Source organism: Arachis hypogaea, chromosome 14 (genome assembly GCF_003086295.3).
Source record: "Arachis hypogaea cultivar Tifrunner chromosome 14, arahy.Tifrunner.gnm2.J5K5, whole genome shotgun sequence".
NCBI classification, from domain to species: Eukaryota; Viridiplantae; Streptophyta; class Magnoliopsida; order Fabales; family Fabaceae; genus Arachis; species Arachis hypogaea.
Genome location: NC_092049.1, coordinates 33530064 through 33557831, shown reverse-complemented (window position 1 = coordinate 33557831; position 27768 = coordinate 33530064). Strand labels below are relative to the sequence as shown.

General features: G+C 35.7%; 1 protein-coding gene and 1 non-coding gene across 3 annotated transcripts; both read left to right on the top strand.

The window, feature by feature from the left end:
- Positions 1-1061: 1061 nt before the first annotated feature.
- LOC112741943 (uncharacterized) lies at positions 1062-4883 on the top strand. 2 transcript variants are annotated; one of them, XM_025791135.3, is made up of 4 exons: positions 1062-1559; positions 3129-3565; positions 3664-3852; positions 4525-4883. In XM_025791135.3, the coding sequence occupies exons 2-4, from the start codon at positions 3338-3340 to the stop codon at positions 4606-4608; spliced, it is 501 nt and encodes a 166-aa protein (XP_025646920.1). In that variant the 5' UTR covers positions 1062-1559; positions 3129-3337; the 3' UTR covers positions 4609-4883. The 2 variants fall into 2 exon arrangements, with proteins under 2 accessions (XP_025646920.1, XP_025646921.1); XM_025791136.3 differs by having other exon boundaries at positions 1080-1559; positions 3218-3565.
- Positions 4884-27316: 22433 nt separating this feature from the next.
- On the top strand, positions 27317-27423 carry LOC112745056 (small nucleolar RNA R71). The gene has a single exon (XR_003173004.1). It is a non-coding gene; the product is annotated as a small nucleolar RNA R71 (small nucleolar RNA).
- The last annotated feature ends 345 nt before the right edge of the window (positions 27424-27768 follow it).

The window sequence follows — 27768 nt, the reverse complement described above, 5'->3', positions numbered from 1 at the left end:
TCGAATTATTTTTACAAAAATATCTTTTAACAAAAATTTATCTTTTTTGTAATAAAATTTTGTTTACCAAAATATGCTTTAACAAATTATCTTTCTATTGATTAAATTATATTTTTTTCAAAATATTTTTAAAATTTTTTTTTAATAATTAAATTGTTTTTTCTAAGATACCTTTCAGTAATTTTCTTAAGTATTAAATAACTTGCTTTGTAAAGATGTGAAAGAATGAGATGTTAATTTTTTTTAAATTTTGGATTTATCTATCTTGACTTATTTTTAAGTTTTGATAAAGTTGTTAATAATTTTTAATAGTTCTATGAAAATAAATTATTTATTAATATTAGTTGTTATATATATTAACAGTGTTAAGATTTTTTTATTTAACATTAAATAATATACATTGAAATAAAAAATTAATAGTAAAGTACAAAAATAATTGTTAACGAAAATTTTGTTAAAATTATAATTTAATAATTAAAAAAATATTGAATGATATCGTAGAAAAGAAATAATTTAATCATTAAAATAGTTTTTAAAAGAATATTTTAGTAAAAATACAACTTAATCGGTAACAAATAATTTATTAAAGAATATTTTCGTAAATAAAATTTTTGTTAAAAGAAATTTTTGTAAAAAGTAATTTATTTTTTTTAAAAAAAATGAATAAAATTAGTGTTAGTTAATACAAAAAAATTTAAAATAGATTAAATTTTTTTTTAAAATCATAAGTAATAGAAAGGTACATTTTACAAAGAAAAAAGAAAATTGTCATTTTAACATCTTTTAGAAGAGATAAGTGAAATTTTCTCAAATTAAAAAAGCTAGAGAAATCATCATCATTAACATAAGTTCTGCTAATCACGACCAATGTTCTAAAAAATGGGACTGGACCAGCTAGTCGGACCGATTCAACCGCGAATCGATAACATTAACAGTTGGATCAGGTGCGTAAAACTGTTGTTTAGAAAACTTGTGAAAACCGTTGAACCGGACACCGGTTGGACCGAATCGAAATCCGCCCGGTTTACACACAAACGGAAGCTCCTTCGTTTCTTTCTCCCTTTCCCCCTTCTTTCTTTCATTCAGAAAGAAATCAAATCACACAACCTCAGCCAAAAAACCCTAGCACTGTAAGCCTACACCACCGCCGCAAGGAGTGGCATACTGCCGCGTCCGTCGGACTCAAAGTTCGCCATCCGTCCGTCTATCTAGCTTCGCTCGTGATCCAAGTCTTCAACCCCTGTTCGCTGTCACCGATCGCGGCTGCTTCCTCGAGCTCGGCTGCTTCCTCGAGCTCGGCGTCCGTCGTCTTTGTCTGCTCAGCCGCGCTTCCGTCGCCGTTTGTTTGCCGTTCTCGTTCGCGTCTTCGTTCAGCTGTCGTCTTCGTTCGCGTTCTTCGCCGTTCACGTTCGCTCGGCGTTCACTGTTCGCGTTCACTCGCTGTTCACCGTTCGAGTTCGCATTCGTGTTCGTCTGAAAGCCACGTTGCTCTGCTTCAAACACTACGACCAACCCGCGGGCTCCACCTAGCCGTCGAACTGCTCTCTTTTGTCGCCGCCGTGAGTTCCCTAAACCCGCCACCAGACAATACACTCACACAACACCAATACTCTTCTTCAAACTCTGCAACTTCTGATTTCTATTGCAATAATTAACTATTTGATTTGGTAGTGGTTTGGATTATTTCATAGACTGAATTAAAGTTACAATAGTTATGTTCTCTTCTCTATCACATTGATATTAAGCTTTGAATTCTCTTATTTTGTTTTAATTTCACCGCACTCAACATGTTTGATGAAATGCTTTAACCATATTTCTGGTTGGTTTTATAATTTCTAGCTTTTAGAAACTTATTAAGTTGATTGCATGTGAAATTAGAATAATTGGATCTTAGTAATTAGGAAATTTTAGCTGCACAAATAGCATCTTTGCAGAAAACATATTAGCATGATGATTCCATTTGCATTAGTGTTCTTCTGGTAAATTTTAACCGTTATTGTGAATTTGTTAATTTGCTAATTGTTCTTGTGTTGTTGTTCTGTTGTTCTTCTGTTACTTTTAATTTTTTTGTTTTTGTTGTGATTTTCTGTTCTTGATTTAAGCTGTAATTGAAGGTTCTTTGGTTTTGGTATTCTTCACTTTCCTGTAAGCTTAGCTTTTAATTCTTTGAGCATACACGGATCAAATCATTGTTTTCAGCAATGGTGATTTTTAGATTTTTTTTGGGTTGCTTTGTTTTAAATGTTCCTATTGTTGTTGTGTTTTTGCTGTGATTTAAATGTTCTTTTGATTTTTTTTTTTTCGAATGTCCAGTCAGTACTTGGTTGATTGGTTTTGCTCACTGAATGTATTTGATGATAAATTTTAAATTGATAACTCTATTACTGCTTTACTGTCTGTTTTTGTAGTTAAATTTTATTAAAGTTTCTTGAATTTGCACTGCCTATGTTATTGATTCACTGTTCCTTCATTGCTTTTTTTTTTTGTTAATCATTGTGATGAGCTTTGTTAAAATTGGGTTGAAAACTACTAATCTTTCTTCATTTTTCACTGTTCTAACTTCTGTTCTTATTAAAAGATTTGCAATTGGTGATCTTTTGATTTATTATATGCTTCATGTTTTCATTGTTCTGTTCTTATGAAGAAAAAATTTGCAATTAGTGATTGTATGATTCATGTTTTGATTGTTTTGTTATATAAACAAAATTCTGTTTTCATTGTTTGGTTGCACTGTCCCTGTTCTTGATCTCCGCCGACTTGCTACCCCTCCTCCGTGTTGGATTCTTTTTGTTTCAGGCTCTGTTGTGTTTTTGTTTCAGCCTCTGTTGTGTTGTGTGTTTGTTTCGGGCTCTGTTGTGTGTTTATTGTGCAACACTATCATTTTTTGTTTTACTTTTTGACTTAGCTACATTAAGACAATATTCTCTATCTTTAACTTGTGCATTGTAATTCAATCCAGCTATTTTTAATGGAAGTATAATTATGTTAATTGTCAACAAATTTGCAGCAAGTTATTGCATTTTGATGATTAATTACATTTAATTGGTGATATTTTACGTAGGGTTTTACATTTGAAACATATTTAGGATGTTTATTTATAATTTATTTATTATTTTATTATGGAACAGTTTTCCGGTTGAATTACGGTTAGACCGGTTGGACCAATAAACCAATGAAACAGTGACTAAAATGGTTTGATGACTGGTCCGGTTTTCAGAACCTTGATCACAACACAGTCACATCATCACTGCAGCCTCTGCCTTTCGGTCAGACTTTGTCGTTGGTCATCCAAAAACACAAAATTGGCTGTACGTGGTTGTGATTGAGTAGATGAAGAATGAACGTAATTAGGCAGAGATTGATGCACACGCTTCGGCGCGATGGCCCAACAGAAACACTGAAGAAGGCATTGGAATTGGAGAAGAAGAGGAAGACAAGGAAGCCCAAGAGCAAGGAACAGTTCATCGTCCAAGTCCCTGAAAACTTGTCGTACCTCGACACCGCCACCATGCCCATGGTTGTCGCCGCCGTTGGCATCGTAGTCTTTGCCAAGCTCCTCATGATGGTAACCATATATATGACCCCGTTGCACTAATCATGCCTGAAGATGGTTTTGCACATTACCTGTTTGATAAAATTACTGAGTGAATTATGGCTTGGTAGTATGATGAATCAAGGGCCCAGGAGTTGCTGGAGCGGAAGATCAAGCATGCTCCAGCTGGTCAGGGAAGTGTGAGAATGCTGAGCCTCGAGGAGTGGGACAAGGTTCGAGAACTCCGACCTAGGACCCCGTTTGAGTCCAAGCTTGCCCGCCCTAATGCGAGAATCAGAACTGGAGAACCCTTGCGTCTTGTATGCAACTTACATTTTTATATAAACTTTTTACTTCTGATTCTGCTATCTTACAAGTACATATGAGTTTAATTTGATGGAAGGATAATGCATTTTGCTAAGTATGCCAATCATATTCTTTGAAGTAGTGGCTGTGAGAAACTAGTGTATGCTTTTGTAGAATTGATTTAGTTAGAATTGATTTCGATGTAAAATGATTGAGGTTAAAAAAAAAACTCACTTCTCCCCAAATTAATTCTAGAGGCAGTGCATGCAAGAATTGATTGAGACTTGCAAAATTCACAAAATCAGTTCTAAGCCTCCCAATGGATCTCCAAACATGTTATATGCATGTTTACTGGTGTGCCAAGATCCATTATATCCTATATATTTGACCTGTAAAGTATATGCTTGCAAATGATACAAGGGAACCTATTATAAGAACAAGTATGTGCAATGAGAGATTGCTAGTCATATATAGTTCCTATGATAAAGCAAGGCTGCCCATTTGGGATTTAACACTTACTGCCCTAGCTTAGGTTTAGATAATGTGTTAAAAGGAATTTTGCCTGTTTACATGGGAGCATTTAGTCACTGTTTTGAATTTTAACTCAATGTTATGACTCTGCATTGGATTGTTTATTTCTGTGTTCAGGTGTTTATGGCTGATTTTTTCTCACATGGTGTGTGCAGGAGGACTTGAAGGATTGGACAATTGATGTTCTCATGGATGGTGTTACTAGAGCTGAAGAGTGTGGGAAACACGGTTCTTTATAACTTCTCCTGGGTTTTAAGCTTGTCTTCTGTAATCGCCCTTTCTTTTGTTCAATCTCCATTAGCCTGACACCGAGTTGATCCTTTAAATTTTATACTGTATTTCAGCCCCCTATGCCAAACACATATTTGATATAAAGAGTGGTTTATGCTCTGTTGTGATGGCATAAAATTGTCGCAATTCATAATAACTACTTTAGCTATCTTCCTTTTTACCCAGGAAAATTGCATAGAATTGTTTGGTAAATATGAATTATTGAGGGGAAAATTGCATAAAATTGTCGCATATGAATTATTCTACTTCTACATATGTTCTCATACTATGGAATATGAAATTGACCTGAAGTTGCTATAACTGTAAACATAACTGAGAAAGAGAGTTTTCCAATTGATGATTAATAGGGAAAGTTTATTATTATGGTATTGTTTACAGAGAGACCATGCTTATATATATGGGCTCATAGAGAGGAGACTTTCCTACTCAAGTAACTCATATAACTAACATAACTGCATTAACTGAATCCTTTCTTGAAAACGTTCAAAAGTTATTTGTGTAATAAGATTTGTAAGCACATATGCAATTTGAGAAGATGTCAAGTCAATTTCGAAGTGTTTGGATCTACTATGCAATACAGTGCTAGATTTTTAGACAGCAGGACAACACTCGGATTATCACAAAATTGATAGGGACAACCAAAGGTGTGAAGTGCAATTCACAAAACAACTTCTGGATCCACATGATTTCTGAATTGGTATCTGCTAAGCAGTCATATTTCGCTTCTATGGAGGATTTGCTTACTTTATGCTGCTTCTTGTTGGACCATGAAATCAAATTTGAGCCAACAAAAACACAAAAGCCACTAGTAGATTTTCCATTATCCAAATAATTAGCATAGTCAATGTCAGAAAAGGCAAGAATTCTAAAGTCAATAACAGAAGATAAAAGTAAACCATCAGACAAATGAACAGCCCACATAAATAGCACAAGTTGCTCTTCATAGTTGTCCAATGTTGCTGTAGCGGCTATTGCATGAATTGACATACACGATTCATTGAATAAGCAATTTCATGATGTGTAAGGTTAGCATATTGCAAGCCACCAGCAATAGATATAGGTAAGGTAAGTTTATCCAAAAAGTTAAACCTTTGTGCAATAATTTTCTAAGAAGAGAACATTGGTGTAGTTACACTCTAAGATTTATCCATTCCAGTTTCAAGAGTAAATCAATCATGTTCTTAGTTTGAGAAATATGAAGTCCCAGGTTTAGTAAATACTAGTATTTTTATTTACAGGAATATAATTTTTTTAAAAATTACGTCAATTTTATTTTGACATTATAGATTATACTACAAAAGATTTATAAAATTAAACTATTTTTACAAAAAGATCGTAGGAGACAAAAGTCCCGTCAGCTAAGAAGACCAAGGTCTCCATAGATAAAAAAAAAAATCAAATAATAAGATTATTAGCTATTATTTTCATGTGAAAGAGTTTAATTTTTTACTAATAATTAATTTTAACATTCGTTATCCAAAATTCAAAAGAATTTAGCGTGTATACTTTTACATTTGATTAGGTGTTAAGTCTGTTACACAAAGAGAAATAATTAATTTTTATGTCTACTATTTAAAAATAATATTTTTTTCTCTATATATATAAAAATAAAATTAGATATTAGCATAAAAAAAATTTATACTTATAGTTATAAAATTAACTCAAAATTATTTTTTTAAAAAAATAATTAAATCTTGATTCTAACTTTTAATCACAACATTAGTATTCTCTCTAAATTATATGTAATAAATATTTGAAGAAAAAAAGAATTGAAAATATAGATTAGAAAGATAAGCAGTAAAATTTTAAAACTAAATAAAAAATAGGGTTAAGTACGATTTTGGTCCCTAACGTAGAGGCCGAAAATTTTTTTTGTCCCCGGCCTTTTTTTGCCTACAAAATGGTCTCGAAGGTTTAACTTAGTTTAAAATCGTCATTTGGACCAAAATAGCTCTTCCCCTTCTTCCCCAAAATCAAGTAGAACCAGAATCAGAAGCAGAACCAGAACCAACAATAATCACAAGAAGAAGAATGGAAGCAGAAGCCGGCGAGCTACCCGAACTACCCTCCTTTCTCTTTTCTTCTTTCTCTCCTCTTTTCTCTTCTCCTCTGTTCACGGTCCCTTGACCGATCCGCCATCACAGCGCCGCCACCCTTTTCTTCTTCTCTCTTCGCGCTACCCTAGCGCCACCGTTACAGCGCGAATCCCTCTTCTCCTCCCTCGACTCACCTCCAGTTCGCGCCATCTTCTTTGAGCTCCACCATCACCGTCGACCTCTCCTCCACCCACCATCATAAAACCCCCGAAGTTTTCCCTTGCTCTTACCTCGAACCAGAACCCACCGCCATCGAGCATCTCCGCTGAGCCCAAAGGAGCAGCGGCGAGATCCAGCGACCGAACGACGACGAGCAGCAGCGGATTCCCTTCCCCGTTCCTTCCCCACCTTCCCTTCTTCCACTTCTTCCCTGAACACCCCCCGTGCGCGCGTGATTCCCTTCCCCTATTCCCAGCCCTTTAACCCGTTTTTCTTTTATTTTTCTTTTATTTTATATTTTTTAATTAGGAATAATTTGATAATAAAAATTAAAATTTTGGTAAAAAGAACGATTTTAAAACTAAGTTAAATCTTTGGGACCATTTTTAGGCAAAAAAAGGTCGGGGGACGAAAAAAATTTTCAGCATCTACGTTAGGGATCAAAATCGTACTTAATCCTAAAAAATATGCATATAATAATAATAATAATAATAATAATAATAATAATAATAATAATAATAATAATAATAATAATAATAATAATATATTTTATTTGAATTATGTTATGTTAATTTTAATTTTTGTAGAACAGACAGGTAGAGAAAAACAGAGAATGAAAAAAAAGAGAAAGAAAGATAACGAAGAATGAGAGATGGAGTTTATTAATTTTGAAAGAAAAATTTATTTTAATTGTAATGAAAAAAATATCTAGTGACACATTTTGATTTGTCAAATTACTAAAATAAATTATAAATTATATATAAAGTGGAAAGGATGGAGAGAAATAGAAAAAAGAGAAAAGTAGATAAGATAATATAGTAAGGGAGTTTATTAATTTTGGAAGGAAAATATTTTCTCTCAATTTTAATAAAAGAGTGTCATGTGACACATTTTGGTTATTAAATTAGTTAGTAATATATAATATATAATATATAATATAGTTATATTTCAATTTCAATTTTAATTTTAATTTAATTTAAATGCAATTAGAGAATGTCATATTATACATTTGATTGTTAAATTTGTAATTAGTCATTAATAATGATATATAAGAAAGATAAAATGATGAAGGAATAAAAGAGATAGAAAAAGAGATAAGAAGGAGAGGAGATCTCTTTAATTTTAGAAAAAAATTTAATTTCAATTATAATAAAAGAGTAATATATAGCACATTTTAATTATAAAATTAGTAATATATAATAGATAACAGATGTAACCTCAAAACTCTAAAAGACCAAAGTCTTTTAAAGAAAAAATAGATTTTATTAAAGAACCAATTAATTTAGAAATTTCAGTCTTATCATTTCTGCAATCATAACATCATCTACGTATATAAGTATGGGTCGTTCTACGGTAAAGATTTAATATACAGATATTCTCCTATGTAAATGCCGTTGCTACACGTGGTTAGAAAGCAGCAGGTTTTGCAGAAAGGCTTCTCCCAAATGTGGCTTGGGTGTTTTGAAGCTGAGCCAACATTTCGAACGGAGTTAACCAAGTTCCGTTCTTGATGATGGGCTGTTGGGCCATTGTTTTAGATTACACTGAGCACAGAGATTGGACATTGGCATTAAATTGGAAAATAATATTTTTGTGAGGACATAGTTATTTTTTATAGTTAATGTTTAATATTTTGTTTGAAAAATAACCTTTTGTGACTTGTGAGAATTTGATTTTGTTTTTATAGTTATTAGTTGCTAATTATTTTTTCGTTAAACAGTAAAGACTTATTTAGCAAACATTTATTTCCATCATTTCATTATATTATATAGTATGACCTTTGTCTATATTTCTGTGTTTTTGGAAAAGAAAATAAATAAATTATCTAATAGATATATTTCATTTATCAATAATTTTGTCATATTACAAATATAACAATCACCGTTATTTCATTAGAAACAATTAATTCAACACTATATAATTGTTATGTGCCAAAATGGCTGTTCCTAAATGTTATTTAACATAAAAAAAATATTGCTTACAAATCTTCACTTAATAATTTAATATTGATATTTTAAATTTGAGCAAGTTTTTTCACGTTAAAATTAGCGGCTAAACTGACTCTATCATGTCTGTTTGGTCATTTTTTATTATTTAAAAAAAATTAATATTTTTATTTTTAAAATTATAAATTTAACTCTGCCAATGTTATACCTGTAGTACATAGCTAATTCTAAGCCTGGATAAAGGATCGGATGAGGGTTGTGTTAGGCTTTCGACAATCAACATAAAAACTTAGTCGAATTTTCATGACATGGATCAAAGACGTTATTGCGCTAAAGCTAAGTCATTGTCCGGAAGCAATGCACTGTATGGCTCAAGTACAGTGTCAAATGAGAAAGAGCCGCTGCATCGGTGCTCGAGTGTAATGTTAAATGAGTAAGGGTTACTGCGTTTTCGTGAATGGATGAGGGTAAATAAGTTATTTCACAAAGAAACAGGTAAAGGTAAAGGTCGAAACGACTGAAAGTTAAAATTTTGGACATGAAATATAGGCACTCTAACAGGAAAATCTATGGAGGTAATGGATATCATGATAAGGAGGAAGATTAATATCATGTGCCTACAAAAAACAAAATGGGGAAAAGACTCCGTAGAGATCATTTTTGCTAGGCTCCTTTTTCAACACACCCTCATTCACGCCACCACCTCTGTCATTTCCTATATGCAATGTGTTGCGAATTGGATTGATGATCTTGATAGAGCTCATTGCCTCACATGCGATCTTCTCGTCTCTAAGAAAAGAGGATATACTCCCCGATTCTCAGAGGATACGCGTTGCGAATTAGTTGCGTCTATACTTCTAATCGTAAAATTTGGTTAGTATTGCAAGATGAAGTTAGTGTGCCATTCCTACAGACTCTTGTTTCAAAAATTCTAGCCCCTTAGCGCTCTGGGACGAGAGTGGGGGACATCCTATGCGCAAGTCGATTCTACGAAATCAAAATCGAATAATTTTTTTTGAATAAATTAGTGTTAACAAAAACAATTATGATGCTGAATTTTTAATAAGACTATTTTTTAGAAAAAAATTTTCACTTATTTAAAAATAATTAAAAATTAATTTACTTTTATTTTATGAGAGATGAAAGGTCAAAATCTAATCATTATTTTAGAATGATTATTATAATATTATACAATGTCAAGAACTTACAGAAAACAAAAAAGGATTAGGAACTAATATATATTATAAAAAAAATCTATTTGTGGTTATAGTTCAAACTTAGAACGTTTGTAGTGGTGCAGCAATTATACATTGTATATTTCACAAAAAACAAAAAACTTAGTATAGTCGTAATTAAGCTAAGTATTATGGTATACAAAAAAATAAATACCTTAATATTTTTTAAAAAAACAAAATATATCATTATGTTTACTAAAATATTTTTATCATTAATTATAAATGATAAAATTATATTTTATTAGAGGTGTAATTTAAATATTAGTTATAAAATTTAATAGAATTTATGCTCCTTTTATAAATAAATACAATGAAGGATGATTCACAAAAGTACTGCAACAAAAAAAGACAACGTGACTATAATAGTAGTTGAACTCAAGAGGCTTAAGAATTTGAATATGGAATAGATGGTGGTGTTTTGGCTGAAAATGGGGGAACATTGTGTATTATTTCTGGGTGGACGTGTCAAGTGCATGATCAACACGCAGGGAACGTGTTACTTGCTACATGTGGGGGTGTGCTGACACGTGGCTAAGCGTGATTGGTTGAGGTAGTAAGCACGTGGGGGGTGTGGTGAATGCTCCCTTCTATATAAGGTAGAGATCGGTACCATTTTCATTCTGAGTAAGAGTGTGTAAGTGTTCTTTGAGTGTGTTGGTAGTATAATGGAAGGTACCGCAAACTTGGTGGTGTATCACAATGGTGAGATAATACGTAATACTCATGAGAGAGTGAGGTTTGTGTGCCAGAATTCGTTTTCATTTGTGGTTCCATGCACCATGACGTTAATGGAGTTTTAGAACGGTCTCTGTCAAAGTATGGAGAACAGTACGTTGATGAGAGTGAGCAGAATTCTGTACCAGAATCCGGTTATAGTTTTTGGTGATCTAATACAGTTTGATACCATGCCAATCACTGACGAAGGGAGTATGCGGAATATGTTTCAAATTCAACAGCATACTCAGATGCGACAGCCACAGATTGAGCAGTATGTTGAGTTTAAAACCGTAGAGGCAGAAGGAATTCAAACTGATTTAGATATAGAGGATGATAAAGCTGAGTGTACGAGGGAATGAATAGTGATAGCGAAGAGGACTTCGAAGCCACTTATGAATCCGGCGACGAAGACGAGGATGGTGATGTGGGAGTTGAGACAGCAGCGGAGAATATAGTGGTTCATCCTTCGATCAGTCAACCGATGAGCGTGCCACCTTTTATGCGTGAGTTGGATCTCGAAGCCATGCATGTACCAAAATTTCTGGAATATGCAAACATAGGTACATGATGACTGAATAATACATTTTTGTTAATTTATACTTTTGATTGATTAATGAACGATGATTTCTGCTTTCTGTAGGCGTTGCTGATCCTGAGGACGGAGAGTTTCGGATTGGAGTGGAATACAGTTCTAAAAAGTCGGTCGTAACAGCAATTAGAAGTTACACTATCGCTAGAGGAGTTGACTATAATGTGTATGAGTCTGAGTCATAGACGTTCTATGCAAAATGCAAGATGTATGGGCGTGGGTGCGACTGGCTTATCCAAGCCAGCTTGATACAGAAAAAAAGTTGTTGGGAGATACGCAGATACAATGGTAGGCATACGTGCTCAATCGGAACGATTTCATAGGATCATTCCAAGTTGGACTCGGATACCGTTGCTGAGGCTATAACGCCGTTGGTCGAGACTGACCCATCCATCAAGGTGAAATCTATAATAGCGGAAGTCCAGTCAAGGTTCAACTATACCATCAGTTACCGAAAGGCTTGGTTAGCAAAGCAAAAGTCCATAGCGAAAGTTTTCGGTGGTTGGGAGGATTCTTACTAAGCCTTGCCATGGTGGCTCTCGGTTATGGTTCAGAAGATGTGTGGGTCAGTTGTTCAAATAGAAACACGCTCACTGTACAATGGGAATGAGGAGGCGCACGGGGTAAAAATACTTCATCGCGTATTTTGGAGTTTCAATCCATGCATTAGGAGGGCCATCCATCTCCTTTGTATCATATCGTGATCTACGACATATTTCTCTGTAAAGATGTGCGAGACATGCTGACCCCCAACTATAAGTATGGATCCGCTCGAAATCGCGAAGCAACGGTAGATACTTCGCGTGGGTGTATGCGGTCGACTTATCCGCGAATAGGGTCGACCCTAACATAAAGAAAATCTGACATCTGACGTATCTTCTTATGGACTCTTCAGTGTCCAATGGCTCCGCGTCTCTGATACGTCGAAGCCAACCTAGCTTTATATATGATTTCGAAGATTGACTGACTACTGGTTCACGACCAAATATTGCGATGATCTGGCTCTGAAGGAAGTCGCTACTACTATCAGTCCATCCATTCACAGGCTCTCCATCAATGGGTAGGCCAAATGTATGAGCGACATCTTCCACGGTCACTGTAACCTCACCCACCGGCAGTACAAAAGTGTGAGTCTCCGACCTCCACCTTTCAACCAGAGCAGCTAATAAGGGGTGAAATCCTCTTATCACCCCAATCCTAGATACGTGGTAGAATTCCGTGGCGCGTAAGTAGTTGTCGACCATCGGGTTCCACGTCTGTGGCAAATCCAGTTTACACACCAACAAATTCCTGTTAGACTGCATCAACAAAAATATATTTGTTAGATTAGATAAACAATAAATATTCATTTATTTATAAAATGTATGTATTTATTTATTAATATTCATATATTTATTTTAATATTTTATTTGTTAAAATAATTAACGTATATTAGCATATTTATTATTTAAAAAATATATCTATTTATTTATTAATATACAAATTATTTATTCATTAAACTCACTGAAAAATATTTTTCTAAGAAAAATAATAAAAAAATTATATATTAATAATTTTTTCTTCAAATTTTATATACACTTATTTTGAAATAAATATAAATGACCGAGCCGATTTTTTTTCCCGAACGTCAAAATATATATTTTTTAATAATTAATAATAACAACATATTTTTTTAATATTTATATATTTATTATTTTAATATCTATATATTAAAATTTTGAATATAATATGTATATTTATTTGCAAAAATTCCGAATATTTATTCATTCATTAGTATATTCATAACAAAAATTATAGAATATATATTTTATTATAATATTTTTATAACATAAAATTAATCTAAAAATAACAAAAAATTATATTCTACCATGTTAAATAACAAAAAATAACAAAAATTTAAATACACAATAAAAATATAATTTATCAACTTACATAAATTGAATGATCCAAATAATTTATAATATGTTCCTCCAGAATAATATAATTATGAATCATTTTTTAAAATAAATACAAAGTAATATTTTTTTTCTCCTATTTTTTTCCATCCTTCTTTTTCTTTGTTTCCTGCAATCCCCCTTTCCCCTCTCCACCGATTGACAAAACACTCCACTTCCCAATATTCCACCAAAACACTGCCAAACTTTTCATAAGAAAAATAATTTCTAAACTCAAGAGGCATGACTTTATAAAATATTTACAGCCACAAAGGATACTAATTTAACAAATTAGTATACATTAATAAAAAGAGCAACCGGTATTTAAAAAATATTTAAAGGCAATGACATCCCATTACCTCAAAGTTAATTTAAAAAAAATAATAAATTTTCATCTTATCACCATGCATTTATTCATATTGGATTAATTGTTTAATATCAATCAATTTTACAACATAAATCTCACTACAAATAATAATAATAATAATAATAATAATAATAATAATAATAATAATAATAATAATAATAAATAAATAAATAAATAAATAAGTAAATAAAGGTCTATCTCATTTTTAATTCACTCGTCTTAATAAAAATGCTTTTAATTCATTACCCAATAGGCAATAACAAATTACTTTTTTTTTAACTAAATATAAGGAGATTCGAATTCACGGTCTCTTAGATGAATATAAAAAAATTATGTTTTGAGTTATAATTTATTGGCCAATAATAAATTACTTTACATGGAAAAAAAAATTCATGTTTCATTCTGGATAAAATATATAAATAAATAAAGTTTACTCATTTTTTTGTATTCTAATATTGCACTGAAAATCTGAAATACTAATTTTTTTTTTACTAACAAAAAATTGTAAAAGGCCTACAACTAACCCAACATAAAGCCCATGCCCTACAGGACCAATCCAAAATGCGTGTAGTAACTCCCACACCTTTATTTTATTCACTCCGTAACGATACTTACCAACAAGGCTCAACGTCACAGACAGACCCGACAAGCCCTGCAACCCCTCTACATCATTGCTTCGGCTCAACCAACTATTGGATACGTGTCTAGTTTTTATTGTCTAAAGTGGAATATCTGTAAATCTGTATCAAATTTAGCTCTGTACCGTATAATTGACCTATAAGTATTTATATAAGAGGAAGCATGATATTAAAATTATAACATATTAGTAAATTCATTAAAATAATATATTTTTAATTTACGTAAATAAATCATTGAAAGATTAAATTTATGCAAATAGAATTTTCTAAAATAGATTACATTCGTGTCCTAAACCAATTTTATATAAATCGCTATATTCTTTTACGGTTAGGATTTACATGTAATTATTATAAATTATATTTAAATACACATAATTATAATCCGCTACACCCTATCGCAGATTATGAATAAATGACAAAGCATAAATTGCTAGAAACTGTTGTAATTTATGAAAAAACAATAAAGGATAATTCGTTAGAAGCTATGGCAGATTACGTGCTGCATCGTATAAAAAGACTGTTTCTCAAGAAAATCAGTAAAGAATTAAGTGAATATAAGTCACCAATAACTTTGTTAAAATGAAATATGTATGACTTAATTCCAGCGGCAGTCCTTCCATACAACGGCCTCTAGCGGATTATACTTTATTATTTGTTAAGCGTCTAGCGGTTTATGCATGACTATTTATTCATAATCCGTGATAAAATGTAGCAGATTATAATTGTGTTTTTGAAAGTAATCCACGATCGATTCCTGTGACGAATTACATGTAAATTCTAAATCGTGGTAGGGTGTAGCGATTTACGTAGAATTAGTTTAAGACAAATATAACTTATTTTAGAAAATTATATTTGTATAAATTTAATCTCAAAATAATTTATATATGTAACTTATTTTTTTATTCATAAATATATTTTAAATATATGTAACAAAATTATTAAAATAATTGATTTATATTATTTTATGTCATATTTTTTATTATATAAAATATAAAAATGTAATTTATTATCACATCAATATTTAATAAAATAAATTAATTAAAAAATAAAAAATAAATTATTTTTATATTTTATTAGATCTTAAACCAAATAATTATTTTATAAGGACTTAGATAACTACTTCTTTATTTGATAAACATTTATTAACATTTTTTTTATATAAAAACAAATTAATTAACATATATATTTAATTATACAGAATTTTAATTTTTTGGCCCATTCTTTATCAAATTTCTCGGTCGGTCCTGAAAAGAAAAATGAAAATCGGACAAATAGAAAGTGTCAGATTTTGCGCCTATTTCAGTATGTAAAGTGTTTTGTGTAATTTGTCCACTGCATTATTATTAGAGTTGACAAAGTGAGGAGGTTGAAACATATAAACTTGTTTATACAATTGACCATTAAAAAATAATTTGTTAATGATATGGTTGTAATAATTTGGCCATATGCTATAACTCGGTATCGGTTACCAGTAAACGGCTGTCCAAATAAAAACGTTTCAATACATCATTATTCTTTATTAAAAGAAAATATTCAAAATATAATTATCGGATACTCCATTCTATAAAAGGGGAGATAAGACACTTTTAGACATATGAGTATAATTTGATAATCCATTCACTAACTTGAGTGTCGGAGTGCCTTTTGCAAATACTCATACCCCTTTGTTTTGCTCAAGCCGAGGTATAACTCTACTGAAGGAGAAAGCTCAGAATCATCCATTGGAAGACGAGATATACCCTTGCTGATTTATAGTTCGACCACGTAAGAACAATTGGCGCCCACTGTGGGTCTAAGAAATAAAACCATTTCTTCCTTTTTTTCCTAGGCCTCAAAATTTCCTTATCCACCTATGGTTGATCAATCTCCTCCAACACCCTCTGAGCTACTTCGAATGGTAACCGAGTTACAGTAGGCTAATCAGCGCATGGCATAAGAAAATCAAAGAATGGCAAACCAAATAGTCGAGTTGACCAATGCTCAAATTGAAAATAATGACGATCATAATGAACGAGTAGAAGATGAGGAACACGAATCTGATCTAACATACATTTCTGAAACCCAGCGGCACAAAGAAGGTCGGCGAGCCAATGATGAGAATGAATGGACAATGCTGTCGGTCCATTCACTACTGATGTTATGAACTTTCAAATGCCCAAGTGGTTCACTCTGCCAACGATCTTAACTCCTTATGATGGGTTGGGCTACCCAAGAAAGCACATCAAGAAATTTCGATCTATAATGATAGTAAACGGTGCTTCTGACCCTCTTTTATGTTGTTGTTTTTCTACTTTTTTAGATGGTCCTACACTTGATTGGTTTTGTTCTTTGCCTGTAGATTCTATTTCTCATTTTCAGGAATTGGCAAAACTTTTTGAAGATCAGTTCGTTGCGTCTTCTATTTACTTACATGATTCTGATTACCTGAATACAATTAAGTAAGGACAAAATGAAAGCCTAAAAGACTATATTACTCGCTTTACAAAGGTAGCAATTACCATACCAGATCTTCACCCTGAGGTGCATCTACATGCCATCAAAATCGGACTTCGGCTAGGAAAATTCCAAGAAGCAATCACAATAGCAAAACCAAAAACACTCACCGAGTTCAAGGAGAAAGCCAAAGGTCAAATGGATATTGAGGAGCTTCGTCAAGCTCAGAAATCAGAAAAAACCCACAGTAACAAGGACAAGGATAAAGCTCAGAATAACTAGAAGAACTTTAAGCTAACTCCCCGTTATTATTCATATACGTAGTTCAACACAAAGAAAGACGACATAATCAGAGAGGTCCTAAATGGAAAGCTCATCAAGCCTTCACGGAAGGCCAATAATTATCAGGAAACGAAGAATGTGGATAAGTCCAAGTATTGCACCTTCCACCAAAAGCATGGACACACTACTGACGAGTGTGTGATCACCAAGGATTTGTTAGAGCGATTAGCTCGGCAAGGCCATTTAGACAAATACATCAGTGGCCACATTCAAAATGCGCCACATCATCTGCCGACCATACCTTTGCAGGACAATATTCTCGAGATAAGGAGAAAATGCCTCATACTCATCTTGACCACCCACGAAGAATCATTAACTATATATCTGGAGGTTTTGCAGGAGGGGGAGCCTCAAGCTCTGCCCAAAAATGTACATACTGAGCTATGTTCTCGGTCGAAGGAAGTTTAAATGAAACCCAGCCACCTTTTCATTTTTCACAAATGACATTCCATCCCTCCAATTTCAATGCAAACACCACAAATTTGGATGACCCGGTTGTTATTTCTATCCAGCTGGGAGACTTTTTGGTACGAAAAGTATTGCTCGATCCTGGAAGCAGTGCATTCCAGAAAATGAAGCTGAGCAATAACATACTCCAACCCTCTACTGGAGACCTGGTAGGGTTCTCAGGTGAACATGTCCCGGCATTGAGATCTCTGTGGTTACAAACCACACTGGGTGAGTATCCTTTATCCAAAACTTCTGACATTCAATATTTGGTTGTTGATTATTTCAGTCCTTAAAATTTAATACTTGGCCGACCTTTCCTAAATAAGTTCGGCGCTATAGTATCTATAACTCATCTTTGTGTTAAGTTTCCTGTGTAGGACCACCTCATTGCAACTGTTCACAGTGACCATCATGAAGCCCATCAATGCTACATCATCAGTCTCAAATTACCAAATCGAGCTATAGGAGCCCAAGTGAACAATGTCCATAATTTTGACGAGCTCCCAGCACTAGAAGACCTTGATCCAAGAGCCGAGTTCCTTGAGAGACCAACACCAACGAAGGAATTACAAAAAGTATATTTTACTAACGACCCTAACAAATTTACTTATGTAGGTACAACTCTAAGCCCGGAGGAAAAGAGTACAATTTAACAATTCTTACAACAACATGCTAAACTATTCGCATGGACCCTTGTTGATATGCCTGGGATTGATCCCTCGATCATTTCTCACAAGTTGGCACTTAATCCATCTGCTCGACCTATAGTCCAGAAAAAATGCAACCTTGGCATTGAGATAAAAGCAAGCATCCTTTGAGGAAACAAAAAAGCTCATCAATGTCGGCTTCATACAGGAGATCAGATTCACAACATGTTTGGCTAACATGGTAATAGTAAAAAAAAAAAAAAACACAATGGTAAATGGCGCATGTGTGTTAATTTCACCAATCTCAACAGAGCATGTCCAAAAGATGCTTATCCTTTACCCTCTATAGATTCTTTAGTAGATAATGCTTCTGGTTATGCAACATTAAGCTTTATGGATGCATATTCTAGATATAACCAAATTCTAATTCACTCTTCTGATAAAAATAAAACTGCCTTTATAACTGAATATGGTAACTATTGCTATAAAGTCATGCCTTTTGGACTTAAGAACGCAGGCGCGCAACCTACCAGCGCCTCATGGATAAGGTATTTGCAAACCAGATCGGACAAAACATGGAGGTCTATGTTGATGATATGGTGGCAAAAACAAAGCTCGGCAACAAGTATGTTGACAACCTCACTGAAATTTTTAATCAAATTAGACGCTATAACATGCAGCTAAATCCAGAGAAATGTGCCTTTGCAGTACAAGGAGGCAAGTTTTTAGGATTCGTGCTTACAAGCCGAGGTATAGAAGCCAATTCTAACAAATGCCAAGCAATATTAAAAATGAAAAGCCCACAAACAATCAAGGAAGTACAATGTCTAACAGGGAGACTTGCGGCCCTATCTAGATTTTTGCCATGTTTAACTTCTAAGTCTTTTTGTTTTTTCCAAACATTGAAAAAGAAAAACAAGTTCAAATGGAATGATGAATGTGAAAATGCTTTTTCTGATCTAAAGGCTACCCTTTCAAAACCCCCAATTTTACAAAAGCCTGTTCAGGGGAAAGAGCTTTATCTTTACCTATCAGTTACTGACTGGGCTATTGATGCACGGAAAACTTGTCTCATAACAAATTTCCTTCGGCAAGTGTACCGAATTTGTCGTCAAGTAAAAACTCACAATAGAGTGAGTCGAATCCCACAGGGATTGATTGATCAAGCAACTTTAATTAGAGGAATGTTCTAGTTGAGCGAATCAGAATTTGAGTTGAGAATTGCAGAAAATTAAATGGCGGGAAAGTAAATAACAGAAAAGTAAATGCTAGAAATAAAGAGCTGAATGTAGATGACGGAAAGTAAATTGCAGAATCTTAAATGGGAATGGGGAAATTGCTCACAAAAGTAAATGACAGAAATTAAAGAGAATGGGTAAGATCAGGAATGGGGAGTTCATTGGGCTCAGGAGATGTTGCATTCTCCGGATCAATTTCATTTTCATCTCTTCCTCAATCAATACACTCATTGATCTCCTTGGCAATCTTAAGTGATCAAATTACAATTTCTTGTAATTCAATCTCTCAAATCTTGATCAATAGCCAATTCCTTGGTCAATTGCTCATGAGAAGAGATGAAGTATGGTCACTGATTATACCACATGCATTTCCCAGATCAAGTGTTGAGAGGATCATAGTCACATATCCATCCAAACCCAATTTGGTCCAGCATGAGAAAGCATTTCTAGCATGATCTCTTCATTCCTCTTTCAAGGTTCAGAAGAGATCCAAGTATGAATAGCTTCTTTTCCAAGATAACTACCCAATTGGATGAAGATCGAAAGCTTTCAAGTAAAATCAAGAGAAAAGATAGAAGAAGAATAATGAAAACTAGTATTGATCCATCAAATTACAACAGAGCTCCCTAACCCAATGAAAGGGGTTTAGTTGTTCATAGCTCTGGAAAATGAAAACAAAGATGGAGAATACATGATGAAACTAGAAGTGCAGAGAAAGTAAAATACAGAGAGTAGTTCTATGCCAAGAGGCTCCCTATAATTTCCCACTCTCTATTTAATTCAAAGCTACTCCTATATATACTACTCTTCTGTTCTTCTGGTTGGCTCTTCAAGTCTTGGGTATGGGCCTTTGGATCTTGAGTTTGAAGCAGTTCTCTTCTTCATTGGGATTGGCTTTACTTGCAGAGAGAAAGTGTGAAGTGGGCAGAGACTTTAGCTCAGGACGTTAGTGGTGTTAACCTTTAGTGAAAATATGGGTTCGAGAACGTTAGTGACAATCACCTTTTTCACTAACGTTCCTCACCCAAGTAAGAGCCACGTTATCTTCAATGTTAGTGGCACAAACGTTGCCACTAACGTTGCCTCTTTGTCCTTCGCACACGTTATTGGGACTTGCCTTTCCCAATAACGTTGAGAAGTCTCCCCCGTCCCTACGTTAGAGTCCACGTTAACTTAGTTAACGTGGCTCTTTTAACGTAGGCTTGTCAACCTTCGAGAACGTTAGTGACACTTACCATTGTCACTAACGTTCCAATGTGCCCCTATTTCTCACGTTAGAGTCCACGTTAACTAGGTTAACGTGGCTTCTAACGTGGCCATGCTAGCCATCTCCAACGTTAGTGACAAAGTTGAGTGTCACTAACGTTGGCTCATCATTCCCTTATCCACATTAGCTTCCACGTTAACTAAGTTAACGTGGGAGTTAACTTGGCTCATAGTGGCTTGTGTGGGCTCATTCCAACGTTAGTGACAATGTTGGGTGTCACTAACGTTGGCTATCACCTCCCTTCTTCACGTTAACTTCCACGTTAACTAAGTTAACGTGGGAGTTAACGTGGCTTATTGGGGCTTGTGTGGGTTCCTTCCAACGTTAGTGACAATGTTTGGTGTCACTAACATTGTCGACCACCTTGTTTCTTCACGTTAGCTTCCATGTTAACTAGGTTAACGTGGGAGTTAACGTTGCTTATTGTGACTTGGCCAACGTTAGTGATAAAGTTGAATGTCACTAACGTTGGCTTCCCCTTTACTTCTTAACGTTAGAGGCCACGTTAACTAAGTTAACGTGGCAACTAACGTGGCCACTTATGAGCTTGGTCCAACGTTAGTGATAATGTTAAGTGTCACTAACGTTGGTTCCATTTCCTTTCTTCTACGTTAGAGTTCACGTTAACTTAGTTAACGTGACTCTTAACGTGGGCAATGATGGCTTCGAGAGCGTTATTGGCAATTACTTTTCTCATTAACTTTGCAAGTTACTCCCATTCCACGTTAGTGTTAACGTTAGTATAACTAACGTAGCCACTAATGTGGTTCTTCTTTGCTTCCTTTGTCCTGAAATCAAGCAATAAAGTGCATCAAAGTTCTAATCCAAGTCATGGGAAATGCAACATTCAATTTGTCATTAAATTCATGAAAAATCCTCATGAAATCATGTAAGGTGCACAATGTATGCTCGAATCAAGATGTAAGTGAATATCTACCCAAAACTATCTTATTTACTAAGGAAATGCATGAAACTAACCTAAAAACAGTAAAGAAAAGGTCAGTGAAACTGGCCAAAATGCCCTGGCATCACAACACCAAACTTAAAGCTTGCTTGTCCCTAAGCAAGTACTGGAACAAGAAAATGATGAATGGAATGCCAAGAGAAATGAATCATTCTTGTGGAAGTCATGTCCCTGGTTTTATGGTGGTTTCATGCATAGCAACTTAGGTTCATTCCTGGCTTTCGGACCTTTATCATGTCCTAGGATACTCACTGTGATTGCATCCCATGAGACTTTTAATCATTGATCCTTTTATTGTTATTTCAGGGATTATTTGTGTTCTTAGGCTAAGTGCTTTGTAAGGGGGCGACTCTTTAAGATAAGCTTTCAGCCAACACTCCCGAACCAGTTGGTTCAAGGTGCTAAGGTGTTAAGACACCCCTAAGGACTTACTCCCTCAAGTCTCTTTCCCCCATACATACACACCACAGGCATATAGTTTATTTATTTTCTTTTCTTGAGACCTTGGTGTCCAGCACCTCTTTGGGTTACTAAATGCTCTGTAGTGAAGGTTACTCTTGATAGTGGACTTTCAGCTGATAATCCCGAGTTAGTTAACCCAAGTTACCAAGTGATAAGGCACCCCTAAGAGCTTATTCATCCAAGTAGATCCCTCATACAGGAGCACCACAAACACATGCCTCGAGATTAAAACCATTGGTGCCTAGCCTTATTGCTTACTCTTTTTCTTTTATTTTTCAACCTTTATTGTTCTTTCCCTTTTTCTTATTAGGATATTCTTATTTAGCTAGTCTCATGGGGTGTATCTCAAGCATAGTATTCATGACAGATAGTTGTCCTCCCACCTTGTGGTTGAACCAACTTAGCTAACTTATGACTATACCATAAACTCATGAACTTACTCCATAGTATGAACTCCTCTCTGGTCTTTAAAAACACTCATTCTCTTTTCATTTGATTCAAAGGGACAAGCATACAAGTAAGCAAAGTAAGGATGCAGTGACATAAAGACTAGCAAACATAGACCTCTTCAACACAAAATCTTAAAAGACAGAATTTAAAAAGGTTCAAACTATTATGGAAGCATGTTCTATTTCATACAAGATCTTCCTTATTCAAAGCATAGAAAAAGATGGACCAAAGAAGAAACTCCACCACCTTTTACTCTTGTGGATGCCCATGCTTTCCTCCTTGTTTGTCTTCTTTGTGTCCTCTTGCATTCCCTCGCATCCTTGCCAATCTTGCTTGCTTCCAATCCTCAAGTGCCTTCCTCACTGATTCATGACTCTCTTCCACCTTTTGTCTTTCTTCTCGTGCTAATTCATCCCTCATTTCTTCATACCTTGTGATTCCTGGATGCAATATAGGCAGCTGTCCTACCAAGTAACCGAGCCTGGCTTGAGTATTTATATGATGCCCAGTCTCGCTCAGGTAAACTCCTTCTGCGAATGCCCTTTGCTCATCCAATAGTTCTGCCTGTTTTATTTGTCTTCGATGCATCTCATGTATATGTGCACCTTGATGTGCTTGGATGTTGATTAGCCTCTGGATGGATTCTTGTTGCTTATTTTGCCTTTGTTCCATCCTGTGGAATGTTTTACTCCATTGTTGTCCTTGACTCAGTTGCTGATCCATCATTTACTTTTGCCACTCCCCTTGTTGAGTCATCCATCTTGAGAGTGACTCTTTGCTGCCCCATCATCTGTAGTTGAAGCTCTCTCTGTGCTCCTTGGCTTTCCAAATATTGTCGAGATAGCCCATCAATGGCTTCCTGCAATTCGTGCATATCCAAGGTGGCTGGTGCTTGCCCTTCTAAGACTTGTCCTTCCACTACTTGAGGGGCTGGCCTCTTCCTTTGCTTCCGTTGAGGCAGGGGGGATGCGGTAGCATGCATTCGTCGAACGGTTATTGGAATGCCCTCTTTTATCCACACGGGGTCCTCATCTTCAAACACCACCCCAGCTTTCTTGCATAGTCGGTAAATAGTGCTGGGGTAACCTAACGTTCCTCTTGAGTCACTTTTCTCTGCCATTTTTCTAATGCCTTCTGCTATGAGTTCATGAACCTTGATCTCTCTTCCTTTGAGTATACAGTGTACCAGTGTGGCTCTCTTGAGATTCACCTCCGCGTTGTTCGCTGCTGGGAGGATGGACCTCCTTACAATTTCGAACCACCCTTTTGCTTCCGGGGTGAGATCTGCTCTCTTGATGAACCTTGGTCTCCTATCTGCATATCTTTCCCAGTCAGCTCCTGGTACACAAATGTCTTGCACAATCTGGTCATGATTAGGGTTGTTGTCCATTCTTGAATGATAACTTTCTTCTTCAAATGGTATGGACCGCAACTTTAATGCCCTCATGACACTCATGGGACCAAAATCCACAATCTTTCCTCTCACAAAGCTTGTATATGACTCATCTGCCTTATCATATCGGACCGCATTTGCATAAAACTCTCTTATAAGATTTGCATTCACCTTAATGACCGGATCAGTGAAGAGCTCCCATCTTCTCTTTTCTACTTTCTTTGTGATTTCGGGACACTCCGTTTTCCTAACTTGAAATCCCAGCTCATAAATGATCTCCTTATCCACCATCCACCCGTATTGCAATGCATGGTGCAAGCTTCTAAATCTCTTTTCATCATACGAGTGTTGCTCCATAGGTTCCTTTCCCTTCCTTCTTTTAGAGCTCGAAGATGCCATGGATGAGGGTTAATGTGTGAAGTTGGCAATGGTGTGGAGAGTGGGAATTTGAGTGTGAGGGGTACGTATGCACTAGGACTCACTTATATATGGAGATTGTGAGTGAATGGAGGGTGTGGATTGATGGAATGGTTGCTTGATGGACGGTTGGGGTTGTGCATGGAGAAAGGACAAGGATCATCACTTTATGAGGATTATTGGTTCGGTCTTCAAGAGTCTCCTCTCTTCAATGTTGCATGACAACATTTTCCAATGCATTCCTTCTTGAGACAAGTGTGTAGTTTTTCTTCATGAAGTGGCCGAACCTTTCTCATTTAATTGTCCAATCAATCTCCTTCAATGCTCATCTCCTTTTTCCCTATAAAAATAAAATAAGAAAAGTAAGAATTAATATCATTAAAAAAAACCATTTAAACTTTACGGCTAGAATAATAAAGAGAAGAAAAGATTTTGTTTATTCATGAATTCCAACTAACTAACTAACTGTGTATCCTTATATGCACATTGGTGGCACCATGGGGTGACACCAAACTTAGTTTGGAGCACTGTGATGAAAAGTTCTGTTCAAAGCTCCAAGACTAGCATACTCTCAGTTGCATTCATGCTTTCTTGGCATGCTTTGAACACCAAACTTGTTCTTCACTATATACTGCAATATAAGGATTTCACCAAGTGTTTGTCAAGTTTGAGTTGGAATTCATGAATATTGACTTATTCACTAGTAAAAGCTCATAAAACATGGGTTGCCTCCCATGAAGCGCTTCTTTAGCGTCACTAGCTTGACGTTTTTCCTTCATCAGGGAGGTTGATAATGCTTCAAGTCCTCCCCTCTTGCCTTGGACTTATATCCATTGGTTGTATCAATGATCTCTACATGTTCCAAGGAGAGAACTCTGTTGATAGTGAAGACCTTAGGTAATTGAGACGGTACAGTGGGGAGATTAGGGGGGATATCTGAGAAGTAAGCTGAGATCACTTTATCCCCTGGAGAGAAGTCTTCCGTAGGGATCTTCTTGTTCCTCCACCCCCTTGGTACCTTCTTCTTTGTCCCTTTTGATGTTGCCTTGCTCTTGGTGACTTCTTCTTCTAAGGAAATTTTGTTGTTGTCTTCACATGTCTCTGGTGGTTTAGGTTCCTCCAGCTTTTCCTTGAGTTGTGACAACTGCTTATTTCCTTGTTCATCAACCAAGGGCTTTCCCAGATGGGCTGGTTGTGCTTCAGTGCTTGCTTCCTCTGTCAGCATCTCATTATGATCTTTGCTTGGTTCTTTGTTTTCTTGGTCTGCTTCTTGTGAGAGTTTGAAGACATTAAAGCTGAGTCGTTCATCATGGATCCTCAATATTAGCTCCCCTCGCTCCACATCTATGAGTGCTCTGGCTGTAGCTAGGAATGGTCTTCCCAATATGATTGGGTGAGTGTGACTCTCTTCCATGTCCAAGATGACAAAGTCTGTGGGAAGAAAGTACTTCCCAACCTTTACCAATACATTTTCCACCACTCCTATTGCTTGTTTTTGAGTTTTGTCTGCCAGCCTTATGACTACATCTGTGGGCATTATCTCATTGATCTTCAGCCTCTTCACCAGGGATAAGGGCATTAAGTTGATGCTTGCTCCCAAATCGCAGAGTGCTTTATCAAACATTGTTTCTCCTATGGCACAGGGGACATGAAAACTCCCTGGATCTTTTCTTTTCGTAGGCAACTGTGGTTGAATGAGGGCACTGTACTCCTTGTTCATCACTATAGTTTAGCCTCCCTTGAGTGAGCTTTTCCTGAGAAGCAGCTCCTTCATATACTTGATGTATTCAGGCATTTGTTGAATAGTCTTGATGAATGGTATGTTGACATGCAGAGATGCAAACAAATCTAGAAACCTTGAGTATATTCTCTTCTCCACAGCACCATTGAGCAGTTGGGGAAAAGGTGCATAGAGTCTCAGCAGCTCCTGTTTTGAGATTTCTGGTTCTTGGTAATCTTTTTCCTCCTTCTCTGCTGAGGTGTCTCCAGGTTGTTCTGCCGACTTGTTTGGCTTGTCCTCAGTCTCCTTATCACTTATAGTGACCATCTTGCAATCTTCCCATCTTACTTTCTTTGTTTCACCTCTCGGATTCTTCTCTGTGTCACTTGGGAATCCATCTGTGGGTTTGGGAATTTGCTTAGAGAGATACCCCACTTTAGATTCCAACCTCTTGATTGTGTCTCCCTGGTTCTTGAATCTGGCTCGCACTTCCTCCTTGAACACCTTGTTGTCTTGAATCTCCTTGCCTATGCCTTCTAGTAGATTCTCAATCCTTGAGAGTCTGTCATCAAATGATTGTAGATCGGGATTAGAGGTGGAAGGATGAGGTAAGTTATTTTAGTTTTGATATGGATGTGGAGAGGTGTTGTTATTGGGGTGTTGATATGGTCTAGATGTGAAATGTTGGTGGCTTGCATTGTTGGGATTTGGGTGTCTTTGATCAAGGCTTTGGTCTTGTTGATTTTTCCACCCAAAGTTTGGGTGATTCCTCCATCCAGGGTTGTAGGTCTTGAAGTATGGATCATAGTTTTGCCTAGGTGAATTCCCAATGTATTTGGCCTGCTCCTGACTACCTTCTGCTTCTTCATTCACTCTTTCTTGGGTTGTTGATGAAGTGGAGATCGCTGCTACTTGGTTCCTCTCCATCTTCTTGGTGAGGTCAGCCAGCTGCTGGGTAATGAGCTTGTTTTGGGCCAGCAGAGCATCTACATTGTTTAGCTCCATCACTCCTCTCGTGTTCCTTCTTTCGGAAGCATAGAAGTAGTCATTCTCTGCTACAGTTTCAATGACATCTATGGCTTCCTCAATGGTCTTCTTCTTGTTCAAAGATCCTCCGGATGAATGGTCTACTGCCTTCTTTGATTCATATGACAGGCCTTCATAGAAAATGTACAGCTGCACCCATTCGTTGAACATATCTGGTGGGCACCTCCTTGTTAGGTCCTTAAACCTCTCCCATGCTTCATAAAGAGTCTCACCATCTTGTTGCCTGAAAGTTTGGACCTCAGCTCTAAGCCTATTGATTCGTTGAGGAGGGTAAAATCTTGCTAAAAATTTGTTCACCACATCCTCCCAGGTTGTCAAGCTCTCCTTTGGGAAAGACTCCAGCCACTTGGCTGCCTTATCCTTGAGTGAAAATGGAAATAAGAGCAGTCTATAGGAGTCAGGATGAACACCATTAGACTTCACTGTGTCACATATTCTCAGGAAGATGGTTAAATGTTGATTGGGGTCTTCTTGGACACTCCCTCCGAACGAACAGTTGTTCTGAACAAGGGTGATGAGCTGTGGTTTTAGTTCAAAATTGTTGGCATGTATGGTTGGCTTTTGAATGCTACTTCCACAATTTCCTGGGTTCGGATT

Coding starts and splice junctions, on each gene's coding strand:
- LOC112741943 (XM_025791135.3), top strand. CDS start 3,338: ATGAACGTAATTAGGCAGAGATTGATGCACACGCTTCGGCGCGATGGC. Junction 3,566..3,663: donor TTGCCAAGCTCCTCATGATG/GTAACCATATAT, acceptor ATGGCTTGGTAG/TATGATGAATCAAGGGCCCA. Junction 3,853..4,524: donor CTGGAGAACCCTTGCGTCTT/GTATGCAACTTA, acceptor TGGTGTGTGCAG/GAGGACTTGAAGGATTGGAC.